The sequence below is a fragment of the Plodia interpunctella genome, chromosome 16 (assembly GCF_027563975.2).
Source record: "Plodia interpunctella isolate USDA-ARS_2022_Savannah chromosome 16, ilPloInte3.2, whole genome shotgun sequence".
Lineage (NCBI taxonomy): Eukaryota > Metazoa > Arthropoda > Insecta > Lepidoptera > Pyralidae > Plodia > Plodia interpunctella.
Window position 1 is genome coordinate 5,348,355 of NC_071309.1, and position 20,896 is coordinate 5,369,250.

Sequence of the window (20,896 nt, forward strand, 5' to 3'; positions counted from 1 at the left end):
AAATTAATTTTAGACAAACATTTTATGTCAGACCACGAGCATTCGAAAATAAAATGATGTTCCCACGCATTACACCGGTGCGGTAGACTAGACACGCGTTGCCACGCTTCATTAACCGATGCAGCAATGAACAGCGCCTATTTCCGTTACATAACAAAAACATAACGTGTAGCATAGCATCCTAGTGAAGGGCTTGGGATATTTCCCAATTTTGCATATTTGCAATGATAGTGAAGACATGAGCGGTCCCGTAATAAAGGTGGTAAGTAGTAGTCGCGATTGTGTACGATACCTATATATTATAAAACTAAGCCACCTGTCGCATCTGTCTGTCTGCCTGAATTTTCATGGAGTTTTCACCAATAGACAGTTTGATTCCTGAGGAAGGTTTAAGTGTATTTTGCCCGAGCGAAACCAGCTCGGATCGCTAGTAGTTTATAAAAATCTATAATCAGGTTAATTTCACCGGTAGCTTCTAATTCTAAAAGACCTTTTCGCAATAACATCTGTAACTGGTTCAATACGAGTACATAACGTTGTTGTACCAAAGCATTCGATGGTCGTAATTATTATGGCGGATGATGTCTCAATAGTAACTTTATGAATGGCCGGAGGGTCAGTGGCGGGCGGCGCGTGGGTTCCAATTGGGAACGTTGAAACGTCAAATTAACAAACCCTTAGGGTTGTCACTTAACTAAATTTGTATTACTTATAACATTTTAAAATTTCCACGTGTTTGTTCGGAATATCATGCTAGAATCATTTTAATTTTAAAAATTATTTATAATAAAGTGCTTATTTATTGTTTAGTGCTTTTTGTATTCTAAATAGCGGCTTTTATACAAAAAGCATAAATAGGTACTATATTCGAAGTTTTGTATAAAGTGAATTTCTGTATAAAGTGAATCTCACCCGGAAAGGGCATCATGGCATATCCATCAAAACTTTAATGCGATAACCCTATACGAATCGTAATAGAAGTACAAAAGAATGATGCGCCTACACATCCATACCATACTGCGTTTGACCAACTGATTGCTGACAGTTTGATGAATAAATTATAGTACATTATACGAGTATGAACACTTTCAAATACATACTAGAATTAATATGCAATGTGTAGATTGTTTTGAATCACGCAACTGAATAAATACGTGTTTGTGAAATTGACATTTCGATAATTTATACATTCGGTTTTACTACAAGTATCACTACATGTATTACTATAAGTTTTACCATAGTATAAAGTCTTACTACATTTTATTTACTGTATACTTTATATTTATTTATCAGATGCATATTGGCTAAAGGTAATAATGGCGCAGTTCCTATTTATGTAATTTTGGCAACAACTAGATGATTTCTCTCAGAACTGTCACAGAGACCTAAATCTCTCTGTTATATTACGAAGTCTGATTATATTTCTCATACAGCATCTGCCACGCTACATTAACATTCTCCAAGAAATCTTATCAGAACTTGTTTCTATATTTTCTTATCATTATCGTAGTACACTTAAACTTGAACATTGCTTTTTTAAAATAATGTTACCTATGAAAATATACTTTAAATACGTTTTCTATGGCGAAACCCCTGTATTCTCATCATAAACCTAAATACATTGGGTATTTGACAAAATACGTTACTACAGATAACATGATTTACAAAAGTCATTACAACATATTAATATACACTGTCATCAAGACATTCCTTTATTTTAGGTTTTATTTAATCTAACTTATGCTTACTTACAAATTGATAAAAACGTAGCACATAACATACGAGTAGGTAGGTACCAATTTGAATATCTCAAAAAAATTTTTTTTTCTTTTTCTGAGCTAAAAATACTTCAAATGTTTAGCGTCTAGCATGCACTGTCAGTGTGAGAATCACAAATCTAAATTTAGTTTGTTTGTATGTATGTCAGGGGGCCGCCGCGACGTCCGCCCGCCCTAGAAGGGTCATTTGCCCAACGCATTGACCGTCATCTTTATAGCTTGACAGCAACTGTGGATTATCTTAATAAATAAATAAATAAAACTTGCACTATTCTTAATTACAATACTACCAAATTAATTAAATAAATAGATATATTTAGGATTATCCTGATAATTATGAAGATGGAACATATTATACAAAGATTTAAAATTGCTTGGAAAGTCCATTTTCAAAAAGTATGACATTTTTCACGTCGTGACGTCACTTCTACGTGTCATTTCCAAAATGGGTGATTTTATTTTAGTCATATCTTTGAAAGCTTTGTCATTTATTATCATAGTATTTCTTTCACTGGTGTTTTTGCCATTAAATATTCATAAAAATTGTCTACAGCCTATTGTGTTTGCTTCTAATGCAATTAAGATGAATTTTGTTTGTATGAACCTACTACTCAAATATGTAAAAGTACATTGCCTACTTGAAAAGGTAAACTGTTGAAACTTGTACACACGTATTGCAATAAAGATATATTAATTTGAGTATATTATTCTTTCAATACTAAGTAGGTACTACCATATTATATTACTAATATAATAAATGCGGAATTTTGAATGCGTGGAGTGAGTGAAGATTAGAAAGTCAATGAACAGATTTCGATGAAATTTAGTACTCGGCTAAAATGTCATAAAGAATCTTTGAATAAAATCTATGAGATTTTTAATGATTTTTGAAGTAGATTCATACAGATTTCTTTCCCATATTTTTTTACTAGAAAGTTTAAAAACAAAGACCCGTTTGATTTTCGTCGATACGGATGTAACCGGCATTAAATTGTAAACATGTCACATTGGAATACTTACGTATCGACATGTGGGCCCCAATTGCGATTCCAAACGCATTTACGTGCACGCGCTCGACGTTTACGACTTCGATATCACCCTACATTCCGTCTGACATGATATACTGGCGAGCCAAGTTATATAGACACTAATGGACTGCCCTGCACTATTCTGTTAATGTTCGGCAAACATATAATTATAATATACTAGCGGCCCGTCCCAGCTTCGCTCGGGTAAAAACATAATAAATTATACACCTAAACCTTCCTCAGGAATAACACTATCTATTGGCAAAAACCGCATAAAAATCCGTGTTTGCGATCTGTATGTGGACCATCAAAGTTACAAACAATTTTTGCAGTTCATTTGTCACCAGTTTACAATATATTTCGGAAAAAGACGTTTTTTCAGAGATTTTTGTAATTGTCCGCTTTGTACAAATATTATTTCTAACGATGGAAGAAAGTATTATTTCTGTTTTTTGTCGCTAATCATATATGAGTTGCGTGCGTCAGTTTTCTCTACTACTTTATAGTATGTAATAAATCTGTCTTTTTATGCAAATTGCCATACAATGTTTTGTGCTTATTTCTTATTATATTCGCGCAATAATGTTCTTTATATTCATAAAATCAGAAGCCACAGTGAGTGACGTAGTAGGGTGACAAAAGGTGTAACAAAGAGAGTAATAAAGAAAGACAGAAACAAAGAAATTTAAAAGACAGAAATAACAGGGTTAAGCTTTTCATAATAATGAATTGTCATGTGAAAACTGATGCGATGCTGATGTGGAATATTTGTATGTTGTAAAAAGCGAAAGTAGGTGAGCATCAACTTGCAAAATTTGATAAGAAACAAGTGAAAATAAATAGGTGGGTGGTTCGCAGAGCGTTTCGACCGCTGCAGACGCGCTGTCATTACAATTTTTCAAATTTTAACAAAAACAAAAATGAGTTTTACTATATGACTTAACATTAATTACTCTGTACTGTAGTAATGTCAATTTTATGATTTCGGAAATGATTCCTTCCTCAAGAAAACTGACGGATTGTAATGACCGCGCAGCCGCAGCGGTCGAAACGCTCTGCGAACCACCTAGGTATAAATTACAACAGTTTCTCATAGGATATTAGGATAATTTAATTCTAGGAATGGGTCCGTATTCATACGAAGTCGTACTCAATATTTCCAAAACGTTTTGACTCGATGAAAATAATTACGAAGCAAAATTTTGCAATTTCCGCCAACAACAATGCAACTTGGAAATTATAACACAATGGCGTCGTATTGCAAACGAAAACAATAGTATCCTCACACATTCACACGAAGCTGGGAATGATATCTTTATCCTCCATCGTCATCTCACTACGCATGAATTATGCATTAAAAGATAAGGAATACTAATTTAACTGGTGTAAGATACTAGTTAGTACTAGATTTTCGTTGTGCGCCCTATAATCAATGTAAAAAATCCTCTACCCGCAATATCTATCTGATCACAATAAATAAAAACAAAACTAAATCAAATTGATAATCAATTATAATTGAGTTTTGTGGCAATGCACCGTTCTAGACGTGACTTTATGCCGAGTAGGTGTCCCAATCTTCGAGGTTTCTATCGATTTTGTCGTGTGATAATTAAAGCTACTAAAGCTACTATTGAAAAATTTTTGTGACTGGCTAAGTTTTACAGTAACTCACTAAGCAGAATCGATACGCAAATGTTGGTGATGTTGGTCACGAGAATTCACGCGATCTGTTTAAAGACCATTTGCTACCATGAGTTCTTTAAATAACCTATGGTTAAAATAAAAATTCTACTCCATATCAGCGAGTAATTACACAGTCAGACATCTTGATTTATTTTCTGCGTAATGTTAGCTGTATGCTAGGAGTATGAGTAGATCTTTGATTATCCGGATTGAGTCCCATACAGGTACTTTTAGCCAAGTCAACAGATAAAGAAAGGGCGCTATACAGTACACTCTACCGCATATCAAGTTGGACTGGACTTCTATACGGCGGTAATAACGGCAAATTTGCAAAAAAAAATGATTAGTTGATGTTTGCCTGAATATATTGACAGCACTCTCAGGCTGTTGGCAGGGGACTAGAATATCCCACATAGAATGAGTAACTGGAATATGCTGCAGCAAATATGCTAAGATGCAATAATGCACATTTAATAGGAGAAAGTTTGAAAGCAGACTGTGATGATTCTCCACAACCGCGAAGACAATAAACTGTCCGTTTTGTGATTATTGAAGTAATAGAAGTATTACTTCAAAAATTACATGTACATCATCAGTGTGACAATCAAGATTTTAGATGTGAATGTGAGTATTTAATTTAATTTTAGTTGTATTATATAACAACTAAAGAGTTGTTATTAGAAAAACTCTAAACGAAATTAATCGGGGGACCTCTATCTAATCTAACATCAGAAGCTGTAGCTGTTAATTTGGATGCGGATAGTTGATGGACAATTTAAAGTATGTGCTTACTATAAGAACTACCGAACTATTACGATTATCGTGTTGTCGGTGGCGCGTAGTGGAGTTAGACAAGAGACCTTGTAACCTCTGACGAATTGACAGGTATTGTGTATGTCTTGGCTTGGCACCATTCCAATGTAACGTAAAATAATCGGTGAAAAACCTGCCAAATTGATTATTATTAAACCTGTATTTGACGGTCAGGGAACTAACAAAAAAAATATTAATTTTGTCCTGTTCTATTTATAATCCATACTAATAAATCAAACTTATGTAATCTCAATCAAACTTCCTCACAATCGCTGAAACTTCCATAAAAATGAATCGGTTTGTTTCATCAAAATTCGTCATGATGACATCAATTCAACAACAATATCGCATTCAAAGCAAGTACATGCGTTACGCGACCAAAACAAAGGGTAGTCATCACTATGGCCTAACTTTGGGATGATTTTCTTAGCGGAAGCGGTGGTGGAAACTATGACCTTGGAGCAGTCAAGGCCAGCGGAAACTTTCAGGGTGCCGGTTCTCCTAACGAAAAAGTAATTTTCGTGTTTTAATATAGTAGTTCTTATGGTGTGTTAATATGAATTACTATTGAAAAACAGTATTGCCTAACGTTTGCATAATGTACCGGGTGTTTTCTTTCATATAAATATATAATCCGACATATGTTTAGATGTCAGAAAGTCAACAAAGCCAAGTAGTTCAAGAAAATTACCAAGAGAAAAAAATGTTAAAACTATTTTTTTGTATTACCTTATCAATCAAAACATGCATTTGCGTGAATTATAAATCAGTATCAATAAACTGATGCGAATATATTCTACTCTACCTGTTTCGTAATGAATAATCAATTTTAAGTTCTACCTATTTGTGAAAGTATGGAATAAAGTAACAAAACACACACCTACTTAGTACGATGATGATGAAGCAAAGTATAATTGGCTCAAAACAGAGCAAACGAAACTGGAGGCAAATAAATGCTAGTAATTTCGAAAATTGCCCAAGACTGAAATTATTTTGTTGAAATTCATTTCAGTTGAATTATTAATAAGTAGTAGGTAGTTCCTAGTTCTAATAAACGTCATAGATATAACAAGATAGGGGCCCTCAAGTGCAAGTACTTGATTATGTCATACGTAATAAGTCAAGTCATTACAAGAAGAACTAAAACCAAAGAACATTAGCATACATTGCGTAAAAAATATATGACACGCAACAACATAGGACTAACCTCGCCCGTCCACAAACATTTGCTAAGACGACACTAGCTCATGCTAAGCCGTAATGTTAATCCACTCTCAGTCAACACTTCACTCCGTACATCCATGGCTGAATGTTGGCCCAAATGTTTGACACTACACAACAATACACGAGGAGAACGTGCGTACCGCGTCACGATGTGAGGTGGACTGGCGTTGCCTGTAGTGAAGCTTCATTGACTTCGATCAACAGAAAGCAGAATGTTTGAAAAGAAAATATTTGAAGTCCATGACTGAGCTAATCTTCTAGAACACAGGTTAAGAGATGCGGATTTTAGGTTTATAAAGATAATAATGATCAGGTGTCCAGCGAAAAGTTGCGTGGCGGAAGGTACGTCAATATTTGAAAGGAATCTATACTACAAATGCATACTTACGGAAAATGTACGCAACTTTTCCCTTTTGAACTGCAGTTCAATGTACGTACGTATATGTAGTAGACAAGAAAGTTGAGAAACAAGATAGACTTGGTAACTAGCTTTGGACTGATGCCAGTAAAATTACAACATTATTTCCTGATTCTTACAAACAATGATATGCGTATTTTCTGTTATGCTGTGTTGTAATATTTTCCATGTCATAAAATAAGTAATTGCTGACTTATTCGAATCTGATCATAGCAAAAACTATAGCTTCGTAATGATTATAATTTACATTCAGTATATTCATAACTACATTAATATTAAATACATAATTTTCATATCAAATATGACTATTGAATCTACTTTCTGTGTTAATTAAATTAGTAACGTAATGAAAAGAATAAAAAGTAAGAAAGGGTGCAATCATAACGTTAGAAACACGGTACTTTATCATACTAATGTTGAGTAAATTACACACGTAATATACTTCATGCTCAAGTTCCTATGTGGAGCAGTCTGGGCCAGCTTTCTCGCTGACTGGTCAATCACAAGAACAAACATTCTCATCTTAATTTCTTGAATTAACAACTTAGGTATTGTTTTTATTGAGAATAATTTTATAGACTCATTCACATTTATATACTTCAAGATTCACACTATTTCAGAATTTTGAACTATATAAAAAGTTGGAACTGTATCAATGCTCAATTTTAATTATTTTTGCATGTACTCGTATTTATTAGCGACCAGGCCTGGCTTCGCACGAGGACTATAATATATATTATATTTATAATATATAAAACTAGTAAAAACTTCATCAAAATCAGTTGTATGGTTTAAAAAACATGAAAGCTTAGAAACAGACAGACGCGGAGGGCGACTTTGTTTTATACTATACAATGATATGTCATGTATATTGTGGTTAGGGCAATGCCGCGCGTCCAGAAGACTACATTTATTACTTTCTTCTGGTGTCCTGGTGTGCACTTAGCCTAAGTAATTAGGCATACGAAAACGCATGTTCCTCACAAGGCATGCTTAATTCGAGGGACAATTAACGCATACTGGTTTAAGTGTACGACCGGAAACTATTTGTGACGCGCAGAGAATACTGACCATGCTACAAGACAATGAGGGTACAGAAGTTATTTTTCTATCCATCTTGTAAATTCCTGTCATATAATAACTGCATACTTTTAACCGACTGCTAGGAATGCTTTCTGCGCGTAACTTTTATTGTTTCAGTATTTATTACATCATGTCTGGTCAGTTGTATGCAACTAATTTATAGAAAGTTCGCATTTGGATGCGGCAACGTATGTCACAAACAAAAATAAAGTTTTAGTTGAGGAAAATAGTACGAAGTGTCATTTCTGAAATATTGTTATTTCATGCCAACTGCCAATGAATCCGTTAGTTCCGTATAATATACAATAGTCATTACTTACTTCCTACCGTGATTATATACCGTATGGCTATATATATATAAACAGTTTCGGGTCGAATTGCGCATGTGGACAAGTTGCAAAAGATTTTTATTAATGTCACAGGAAGCAATCAAGCCATTTTTTTGTTATTTTACAATTAACTATCCATTATTTTACCATTTTATCGACTCAGAACCATGTATTGAACTGGTGTATTTTATCATACAGTTAGCTGATCCATATTATGTATAAATTTCAATATAATAAAAGTAAAAAGTTCCATGCTTAACTTTTGAATATTGTCTTTTCAGTTAACTTTATAAAAAACTAATTCAGATGTCCAAAATGTTCTGTAAGTTTTTGACAAAATTAAACTTGTACTCGAGTTGAGAAAGCATTTATTTATACTTATTGTTTTTACGCGCATCCTACTCGTAATATAACTGTAAGTGCATTACTGTACACGTTACGCACCAGTGACCAACGCGTCTAGCTGCATTATACATATGCATGACGTGAAAAACAGACTTTCTTCATACACAGAATGTGTTTTACAATTCCACAGATTTAATCTCTCATATATTGCTAAAGCAATTCATGATAATATAACTAATTTGATTGTCATGCTAATATGTTTTCGCAATTTAGGAAATTTCGCTATTTTGAAATGGCACAAATAAACTGCATAAATAGCAGGGAGCTGATTTTGTGAACAGTTGTAAAATTACGTCTTAATAGTTATCATGTTCTTATTTACACGCAATACATGAATGAAATCTATTGAGACGCGATAAATTTAAATTTGCGAATGAATCCAATGTACTTGAATTGCTTACTCTCTCTTTTAGGACATAAGACGTCAAAATGCAAATGAAACCCATAACTACATCTATTGTATGGAAATTCCACTGTTATTCTGTTCCCATGATAGATTAATGAAGGACCTTATAGCACAGAAACGTGATATAATTACTTCACTTTTTATGACGCGGCAACAATAGAAAATTGTCCGCATTATGACAAGCGGTCAACGTACTGTGGTATGCATGGGCCCATTTCTACAATATCTACATATACACCAATTACACAGCCATAAATGAAAATAACAACATTTTGCACAGTTTCTCTTCAGTGAAAACTTTAACGTTTTTCACTTAACTTAACTTCTTTTTATAATTAACTACGTTCATTTTATAAGATGAAAACCTAAATGGATATTCTTAAAATCTCCGACATTATTAACTAGACTATTCCGATATTTGTTACCACTTAGAGCTGACCTAATAAACACATGCTCCCGTATCAGCTATGAAAAACTAAGAATATCAATCCTGATATGACGTAACATTGCCTGTAACTATATATTTTAAAAAGATCAAATTGGCAACATTTTTCACGCGATAATAATCGACAAGATATGGTAAAGAAGTAGCTTCTTTTGTAAATCAAACCTTTTTACTTTTTAATATTAGTTTATAGAATCCTAACACACAAATAAATACACAAGTAGTATCATAAATAAAATGTGCAGAACTTAGAATAGGTGATGAATCATCATTGCGAGAGGAGCGAAATGTCGGTGGTCATCTTTTGGCACACACCTGTTACTTTTCTATGTCAAAATATTTAGGGCTGTCTATTTACCTGCAATATAATAACTATATAAAACTTCAGCATAACACATAAACTCGCAATTCGGTCAGCAAAAATATAATTTATTTCAAGTTTGTATTAAATATGAAAACGTTACTGTTTGTGTTACTGTTGTGAATTGCTGTTTCATGAACCTAATTATGTAAACATGTCCGGTAAATGTACTCATTACAGAAGTTAAACACAATGCTAATTTCTCAACTTAAATTACGTTAAAAGTAACCTGCTTTGTGCTGTGTGTCATATTTTTCCTTTAATACTTTTTCTTTTTCAATACTTTTTCTATGTTTATCTACTAGAACATGTATTGAGATAATATTATGTCCTATAGGGCGGCCCTGAAAACGTCGAACGTCGTCTGCCATTGGTAGACATCTAAAAAAGTTCTATTTTAAAAAGTTCGCTACGAGCGTGAGTGGATCTGTACACGAAACTATAGATAACATGCGAAAATTCGGTAGAAAATTGTAAAACTTGCCACATAGTAAAATATTTTGCAAGATTAAAATCTTTAAATTTCTGGATCAAAATTGAATCAAATACATTTGTTGCGACACCCCTATAAAAGAAAAATAATAAATACCTAGGTAAAACTAACTCAAGCCAAGGAAACGTTAATCATTAGTGCCCATTTAAATCGGAAGATTTCCGAATTCTGGTCTATTTTGTCTTAGACAAATGTGCGGCGAGTGTGAAACCGGCCAATCCAAAAAATCGTTTATTTTTAAACAAAGTTTCATCACTCAGCAAAGTAACTGCTTTATTTATTGTGTCTATTGGCATCATTCCTGCTTTATGGCTGGAAACAGTTGCTAATGTGGACCGTTCAGGATTTTATCTGCAATTAAGGGTTGCATTAATGTTTTATTGTAAACAAATGTAAGTTTACTGGTTTCTAGGGAATAGTTAACTGCGGGAAGTTAGTAAGTAAACATAAAAAAATGTTTTGTTCTTATTTTTTAAACTTCTGGGAGTGCAGGCTACTTGTAAGACGTAATATCCAAACTTCGCATATGACATTGAAATCCACATAAGCATTCCCATAAAGCTATAAATAACATAATGTTCGGGAGTAGTTTACACAGACTGTGTAATATTTTAGAATCGGCGCACGTTCCGCGGCGGATGTATACGAATGCCGCACAGAAACGACTTCACTTCATCAGTAACTCAAAGTAATTTCCCCCCAAAATTACGAAGGAACTATCAATTATAAACACCAATGTACTATTTTGAAAACTCAAAATAATTTATTATCAAACATTTACCTAGCAAAGCAGATTGCCTATGCACTAGCTTTAGCTCGACCATGTCCAAAAATAACAGGAATTAAATTTGATAATTTAGATGTGTTTTTTCTAGCTAATACATAGTAGTAGAAAATGAAGTTTTTATATATATTTATAGCAGACATCAACAATATCTTAACCAGACAAGAACTTCAATGTGACCACATCAAGTTCTCACACATCAAAGTGTACAATAATTAATGTATAAGTAGTCATAAAAATAAAGTTAAGCTTGTAATAAACCATACAAAGAGAAATCAGTTCAGTCCTGTGTACATTGCTAATCTATGTGAAAGTACTAAGTAATATGTATGGGAATAAATTAGCTGAACAAAAACGGGATTACTGATAAATGCAACGCGAAATCCGGCCGGAAGTTTTAAGTTTATAGCGTTCATTTTTATGTGTTACGATATGCTTAATTTATATTTTAGATTTAGTTTCTTTTTTTTAAGTAAAGACTACGTATGCCTGCATTTGGAACATTAAATCTTTACACAGAACGCGACAGTATAAAAAACGAACAAACGTGTGTTTCCGATACAAAAACCTCGGCTTCCTCCAGTTCGCTTCCAAGAACTAATGAAAGGTACGTAAATAGCGGACGGAACTGCGCTTCGGAAACGCGACTGATGATGAGATGATGGATTGGAGTGACATTGAAACGGTGAGTGCTTTACAGGTAAAACAAAGGGGGTCCAATTTTTTTATTTATTTCTAGCTTAAATAATGGAATTTTCTCCTTGCGTAGATATTTCCTGACATGTTCCGATATTGTTTCAATCCAATTTTCCAAAGTTAAAAGTACTTCAATAAATTAATATATTTACTTGTAATTAACATATTTATTATCGTCTGAAACTAAATAGGCATTTACAATAGTATGAAAAATGTTTCCTTATGTTAAATGTTCCGTATGTAACATACATAATTCAGTTGTGTCAGCTACCGCGGTGTCAAACTTGAGTTTATAGTGTCATTTTATAATATTTACACAAGTTGTCACGTCCAGATATGTATGTACATATGTATTTGCATTAAGTCCTTTATCCAGAATCTGTTAATAGTCGTCCATAACTCTAAATAAAGCAGCGGCGGCGCCAGGAAAATACTAAATAGGTAGAGGATTTTCTGAACTCTATTCTTGGCCAATTTGTCATATTCAGCCGCCAGGGCCGAACGAACTCTGTTTTCCATACCATGCCAGGGCCATATCAGGTAACCATCTTTGTTTGGCCGTAGGTAATAGATAAACTTGACAACAAGGTAATCAACCTTATAAATCGCAGTCTAGTGTTAAGAGATGAGAAGACGTTATCGAAACATAAAAGATAAAACTGATAAAAGATACATAAAAATATATACTTTATTGTACAAAAACTTAGATAAATATACTGAAGATAAGCCGGCTACAACTAGATGTAACCAAATATTTTCAAACTTTTTATCATTTCCATTTATTTGCCCTCAAATCAGGGCTCAAACATTTTCAGATAGCTACGCATTTATTTAGTAGCATGGTTTTACATGCACACATGTTTTTTGTTTTGGTGTAATTGTTTGCAGACAATGAGGTTAGATCAATATAGGGCTTGCGAAGAAGGTTCAGCGCTCCTCTAATTTTCGCGCCCCAGGAGGCTAATTAGCCTAGGTTAATCAGGCCCTGCTTATTTCATTTAAATATTTAAATAACACATTTCCTATTTAGCACTCTATGGAGAAATTATATAGTCATTTAGGTAGACGATATTTGAAAGGAATTAATTCTGTATCCATGTCATCGTGTTTGATTCTATCATTTGTCCACGTCAATTAGTATTACCGAGATATACGCGCAGTCCGCATTCGCCGACGGGAAACAAAAAGGTCGAGTAAAGGAATATTACTCAACTTATGTTTACTCGTTTACTTTAGTACTATGACTCAAATTCTTTATTTGGGCAGTTATGAAGATTTTGTTCTAGATTTTTTTGTAAGTAATTTATGTAAACTTCGTTGAACAACTTAAAGTTAACAATAAAGCTTTCTCTACCATTCAAACCTTATATTATATATTTCTATTTAAAAATTAATAAAATCGTGCTGAATATCGTTTTCTACTCTTTTTCTCTTCTTCTATTTATCTCTATAACCTATAGCTAACACTATGTTCTCCTTTAATTATACGATTCTTTTAACCGTGTTATTTTTACAACAGAAAAGTTTATGTTTACATCAGATGATCCAAGTTCCAATACAATAAAAAACTGAGGCAAACGTAATCAATATAATTTATTAGATCCGAAACCTGTTTAACAAGTCATACTAGAATAGAGAATGCACTTAATTAATATAAAATAATTTAACACTCGTAACGGTAAGTACGTATGGGAGTTAATAGAAGTGTCAATCACATAATTCTTTGATTATATTATATTAGGTAGGTAAGTTAGTATATTTTATAGTCACAATACAATTTTCATGAAAATGGTTAAATTACCGTTATGTTTAATGTTAGCAAACTCTACCTTTTATCAAAGCACACACAATATATTATTTGCACGATCAGATGTACTCCTAATGGATGTATGAGCACTTGAAAACTAGCCAAAATTGATAAACTCGGTGTCTGGCTTCTCAAGGACCATCTTATTGATGTAGGTATACTGGTACTGCTATATACAGCATCATCAATTTAATATCATTGTATATTTAGTGTTATCTCGGTTACTACGGACGATAGTATATAGTAGCTTTATAGTATTAGTACATAATAGTAACTGTGTAAAATACTTTTAATATTAGGTCAATCATGACAAGAAAGCCTGGGTAGAGTATTGATAAACAAGTTTTGTAAATAGAAAACTGTAAAATAGTAAAACTGTACCTGTGTCTTGTGGATCGCATGTGAGTTTCAAATAAGGTTGTACTCTGTACACAATTTAATGAAAATAGTTTTCGATCAAAAACACCTCTTGACAGATGCAGTATTTAAAAACTATTAGAAGTGACGTCTATTGAACAACGCGAAAACTAAAAGTTTCAGGTACAATCCAACAATATCATGCCGGCTAAACAATATCGAGGAACAGTTCTACGAACATTGGCATATTCGGCATTCGGGTTTTCATTGCGGTAAATAAAAGCTCATCATACTAACTACATAATGTTCGCGAGCCCCAAAGTAAGTTTGAGACTTGTACCTATTATGTAATACTAACTCAACGACAACGATACTATATTTTATAACAAATACATATATAGATAAACATCCAAGACCCGGGCCAATAAGAAAAAGATCATTTTCCATCATGACTCGACCGGGGATCGAACCACGGACCTTTCCGTTCAGAGGCAAGCACCATCTTGGCGCAAAATGTCCTTTTCTCATAATGTCATTTTCTCAAAATGTCCTTTTCTCATAATGTCCTTTTCTCACAATGTCCTTGTGTGTTTTTGATTTTTGATTTTTTTAGCAACTGATTAAAACAGTTTTATTTTTATTAAAAGAACATTTTGAGAAAAGGACATTATGAGAAAAGGATATTTTGCGCCAAGACGAAATCAAACATGTACGTCAAAATAAACTTATTATAGGTCTTATTCGAGACTTTGTGCAGTGAATTTTTAATTTACCGGATGCTTCCGATTTACGCTCATGGTCAACTGGATGGATTATTGTTATAATTTGACTGAAATCGGCTAGCGATTTTATTTATTACCAAAATTTTAGCCCAACTTGTTAAGCCTACGTAGGTACTTACTTGCTAATTCTTAAATAGCCCTGCATTAAAATCTTACCTAGAACGAAGTAACATTATTATTAATGTAATTTTATAAAAGTATAGTTGAATAGATTGATGAAGGTTTTTTAATGTTATAACTGAACAATTATTTTGTAAATATAAGTAAGTAAAGATCAGGCTAAGTTGGCAAAAAATCGATTGAGGATTGTTTTGTTAAAAGGTACAACCAACAGCAATACATGAATTATTCAATTTACAACATAAGCGACTCCAAGAAACTATGTTTAGGTTAGTAGAATTTAGGCATGTAGGTAGGCCACTGAATATTTTTGCTACTTTTCTGCCAAATAACAATTATAAAAAATATCGAATTCAGTTATGTATTTTATTTGTTACGTCTTATTGGTTTTCTAATTCATATCCTATGTTTGCACTCCTAAAACAAAAATAAGTAGGTACTTATTAAAAATTATTAGAAATTTAAACGTAAACAATTATTAAATGTACCTAAATAACAATGTTTGATTTCATTTTAGATAGTTTCTCGATTTGACGGTATTAACCTCATCGCAAAATAATATCAATGTATGTGTTTTGGATTATGAATTAGGCTATTTAGAAAAATAAAAAAACTATCTAGGTCTGTCGTCATATTCCATATGTGAGGGTCGTGGAAAGAAACCTTACCAAAGCTTTACTATTAAAGTTAAGAAAACCTCCAGCAAAGATAAGAAAGATTTCTAGAAGCACTAGAGGCCCGCTGCCGAGATATTGAAACATCAACGGAGACAAAGAAACAATGGAATGTTAAGATTTATAAGCCGTGTAGTTCACGACTTTCCAAACAATTGCTTTGGCAGTCGTCGACACAATTGTGCAACAAAGCGTTTACCTATTTGCGAAGACCTAGCCTTGCTAAAGCCCGTTTACATGCTCACCAAACTTACATTGCTTGGTTTTCATGTGCAAAACAAAGCAATATTTCGATACGCCAACTATGCTAACACTATGCTGCACCAAGCATTTAAGATAGATAGGATTTACGACATCACATGTATTCTGAATTATTATCGTATCGTATCCTATAATATGGTGCATAAGTAAATTCTTAGTTGTTAAAAATACTATGCCTAATGTCCCACTACCATCATCATTTAAACCACAATGAGTCCACAGATGGACAGAAGAAGATGAACGCTCTAGCGTCATAATATTCAGTTCATGACAATTCTTACACTTAGTTTGTGGTTTAAATGTTAAAATGATATAATATTCGAATGCTAGAAATGTATCACAAAAAATCTTATTCAATCAGGAATACCACGATTTCACGACTGAAGAACGGAACAATTCCTAGAAAAAACTTATTCGCAAATATAAAATTTGCTTTATTCGTTCCGCTTAGCTTCCGTTACTTTAGTATACTTTGAAGATTTCTAAACATTCGCAGTTATAAGCAACCTCTAGTAGTTTAAGTTATTAGTTTCTCAACTATTTATTTCATTCGTTCATTACTTATTAAGTAATGAACGAATGAAATAAATAGTTTGTTAATTTGACAAAGAATAGAATAATAAAGTTAACTTTGTTATTTTGACAAAGAATAAATAAACAGTTAAAAAAGTTAGTAACTAAATTTTTTTTAAATCTAAGAAGGATCATGCATTAATTGGTAACAAATTTAAATCGGGACACATTTAAAGATGGATGCATTTGAATGAAAGTTCAAAGAGTAACAGACGTGTTAATGACGAAATTAGATTTTTTTCGGGAAGTTTTTGTAACTGGATAACTGTTTGTACAGATAGAAGATATGGGCATATATTTTCTGGGAATTATGATCTTATTAAAAAAAAAACTGACAAAAAACATCAAAATAAACAAGTTATCAATGAAATACTTAGAAAGTTACAAGATGATTAACTGACCTCTTTTGTTTTATAACGTACTGCCCGAGAAAAAAATACAAATTATTTAACTGACCAATTTGTTAAATTAATCATTACAGAGTTCTGTGTGATTATGCAATTCATATGAAGTAATCGTGCCTGTTGCTAATCAATTAACAGCAGCAAAAGTCACAGTTCTTAGAACAATATAGAAAGTGAGGAAGCAATCTATCAAGTGTGGGAGTGATTCGTCCGTGGATTCCCGGAGGTGGCCTTTGAAAGTCGCGGTAATAGGGAGGTACGATCGAGTGGTTGACAACGGTAATTTACGTTTTATGGCTTGAAGAATCATCTCGTTTTAGAAAGTAGACAATTCACGATTTATTTTGTTTTAAATTGTGTATCATTATCGTCTTTTTTTATTAGCCCGTGTCAAGTTGAGTGCCTTTTGTGTTTTTGAATTTTCTATCTTCGGCAATTTGCTAACTTTTGTAGATCGTTTCGCCACATGTTCAAGGTCAATCCTTCTAAAGTTATAAAGACTTGGATGTATATGAGTCAGGATGCTTACCACGTTGATGACCAAAATCCATCTCTAATTCCGTAGATTGGGGACAGATTTTGTGTTGTGTGATAATTTGCTAGGTACACCAATCTATACTATTATTATAAAGAGGTAAGCGTTTGTAAGTTTGTATGTTTGAGGCATGCAGAGGCTTCAAACTCATTGAGTTATTTGTATCAAATTCATGTTTTTGCATTCGTGTACTAAATTACCAGTTGCATTTACCATTCGGGTTAATCGTTGCGTCGTACTGACATGTGGGTTAATATTACTATAAATAGAACAAACGTGGTTTATTAATTGTGTGGTTTAGTCGATTAGATAGGATTTCTGTTTGAGTTCTAGTAGTTTTATCGCATTATTCATTAGTCTAAGACAAACGCTTTTTAAAATAACTAGGTACTTATTAATTGGACCTCAGAGTTGCCTATTTTGGTGCATCTAGTCACTCCTACACTACATACAAGTAAATAAACTTTCTTTCATTGAAAAAAACCCACACGGGTGTATTGACACGAATTGCGACCGGTTTCAAAATGAAGGCGGAAATTTCGGTTTTGAATTGTTATGTAACAGACGTTATAGGTACCAAATTATGCAAATAGTCCAGCCAGACGTGTGCCTTTTGTAATTGGTCCAAAAACCATTATCCCCTTAAATTTGCAGTAAATTTGTTACTTTCTTACATTTCGCACAATTTTTGGGCATTTTATACTATTTTATTATTTGGTTCTTAATAATATTATATATATAATAATAAAAAAAGTAAATTCTTAGTACGGGGCATCAACAACAAACAGCCGTATGCACAATGCGTACAGCGGAAACCGCCAAAACAAATGTAGGGTACTTCCTTTAATAGCTTTGATTTACGAAAGGCAAATTAGTGAAAGAGAAGACTTGGAATACCACCCACGCTGACGTGTAATGGCAGCATATCCGTTGACGGACAAACTGACAAGCATAATGCAATGGTAATGTTATTGCAATTAACTTGAGTTCACATTCGTACTTACTTCCAACTGATTTCAATAAATAAAACGAAGTATTTTTTATTATGGCTAGAGCTGGTTATTTATTAGATTTTAGATTTATTAGGTTATTAGAGCTGGTTATTATATTACTACTGAGTTCTTTTGGTAATTCGGGATGTACCTAAGTGTAAGTATTTACCCTATGTGATATTCCTTAATGTCCTTATCCTTATATATTATAAAAAGTCCCCAGGCCGCGTCTGTGTGTCTGTCTATGAACGCGATAAATTCAAAAACTAGCCGCAGTTAATAAAACCAGTTATATAGGTACTTAAGTAATTTACTTTAAAGCCAAATATAGTAATACGTAGTTATCTAACTTTACGGCATGCAATTTGAAGGAAACTTGGCTATAACTACAGGAAGTGAACATAATTACAGAAATCTTGGACACGTTATGTCGAACAACTTTTTTTATTCTGACAAGTAGTAGGTACGAATAGCGACAAATTTCACTTGAAGATAATATAAATATAAGTTAATTGCAATAAGTCTAAGTCAAACATGTGTTTTATTTTAGGATATACGGATTTAAATAAATATGGATAATTCACATAACTACCTAGCATAATACAAAAAGAAATCATTATACCTACATCTTATTAAGAAATATAATAGCAAGTAACAGTAATTAAATGTTTCTTTACTTTTAATAAACTAGCGGCGCGTCCCGGCTTCACTCGGGCAATAAAATAACCATTAATCACACTAACTATTGATGAAAACAGCATGAAAATAAAGTTAAAAATGTTAAGTTAAAAAATACACAATGTACTTAGGTAGGTACTCTACCTTTTGTTCTCCGATATCCATTCAAGGTTCCCCATTGATTCTTTTTCAATTCTTCAATTTCACTGTAAATGTTTAGTTCACTGGAATACACCTTTCTATGAACTAACAGGGTTTTCCTGTTGCTTTTTGGATCCGTTTGAAATAATGACACGAACTTATGAATTGGACTCATACTTGATAACAATTCAAATCGATCTATATTTCACGCGATTTTATTTTATTTTAACTAAAAATATATTTAAAAACTGAACTTATCAAATATGTTAACAATCACGACCTAAACTAATTACGTAAACGTAAGATTAAAATAAACAATACAAAAAAGCGCGCGAGTGTCATTGATACAAAAATATAGAATTTTTAATTTTTTCAAAGCTGAGCGCAGGCGACACTTTCGTCTGCCGTTCTTTTACCTATTGAGTGAGACTTTCCTTCGCTTGCTGCGATGGCAAGGAACTTTCATAACCGCTCAGCCGCTCACCCTTGGACATTCATCATATAACTTTATAACTGTAATTTATAAATTTATTATTACCACGACTAGCGATAGAGATGTAAAAGTGTTGCAATTAAGCCGAATTTCAGAAACAATACTGAGACTATTCACTTATAAGGTAAAAACTCTTAATTAACTACCTAATAATACATTTTATATAGGTATTTTTTTTTACATTCCATGGTGAATTATAGATTTTTATTAATCGTTTTGCTGAATAAAAAAGGAACAAAATTGAATGGTGTACTTATAGGTATAGATAGATATCCACGATCTGTTTTTTTTTTAAAGAATAATTAACTTTGCATACTACCGCAAAATTTTACTTTGATTTGACAGTTGCAATATTTTATAACTATTAGAAGTGACGTCTATTGAACAACGCGAAAACTAAAAGTTTCAGGTACAGTCCAACAATATCATGCCGGCTAAACAATAGCGGCAAAGAGTTCGCCAAACTTTGGCGGCTTCGGCATACATTGCTGACTTTTCATTGCAGTTAATAAAGACTCTCATACAAACTACACAATGTTCATTCATACGCTTCGGCAACTGAGTTTGGTGATAGTGTAGTAGCATCAGGTTCGACTACGAAATGGTTTCTGGCTCAAAGAATAGATGGCGCTAGTGTGAATAGAATACGATGTGGTAAACGTATGGATTTGATGGAGTCGTCTTGTCTCGCTACAACTCATGCATGAAGGATTTTACTTACTTTGTAGTGTTCATAATTCTTTATTTCTCATTACCTATGTAATGTTGCTATTTTCTCATAACAGCTTTTAGTTTAGGAGTAAAATTACCTTTACTGGTGGGTAAGGTAGTTGGCCGCTGAGCAGGTACCCGATGGGACGGGGGCTTGCGGGGTGAGGGGGGAGGTGCCAGCGAAGTCCTGGAGCGCACTGACACAGGGGACGCCGACAGCTTCTGCACCACGCCATTTTTCTTTGCTAAAAATAAAAAAAAAACCGTTTTAGTGTATGACGACCACCATTTTTAGTTGCGCTTTAATTTGGAAATAGCCTTTTGCGCACAGCAAGTTTATGTAGTGACACTGGAACATTTCACGACTAAGAATTCATTCGTCTTTGATAAAAAAAATATGTAGGTACCATCGAGTTATTATG

General features: G+C 33.2%; 2 protein-coding genes across 3 annotated transcripts in view; one reads left to right on the plus strand and one right to left on the minus strand.

Annotated features, from left to right (window-relative positions):
- The window catches only part of alc (alicorn), a 144,237-nt gene that overhangs the window by 99,262 nt on the left and 24,079 nt on the right, over nt 1-20,896 (plus strand). The gene's annotated exons all lie outside the window — the stretch shown is intronic.
- toc (toucan) overlaps nt 1-20,896 on the minus strand; it is a 56,464-nt gene that overhangs the window by 5,747 nt on the left and 29,821 nt on the right. For both annotated transcript variants that reach the window (XM_053756475.1, XM_053756476.1), the window contains one exon: nt 20,573-20,719. In XM_053756475.1, the coding sequence (XP_053612450.1) occupies nt 20,573-20,719 (147 nt within the window). The remainder of the gene's footprint in view (nt 1-20,572; nt 20,720-20,896) is intronic.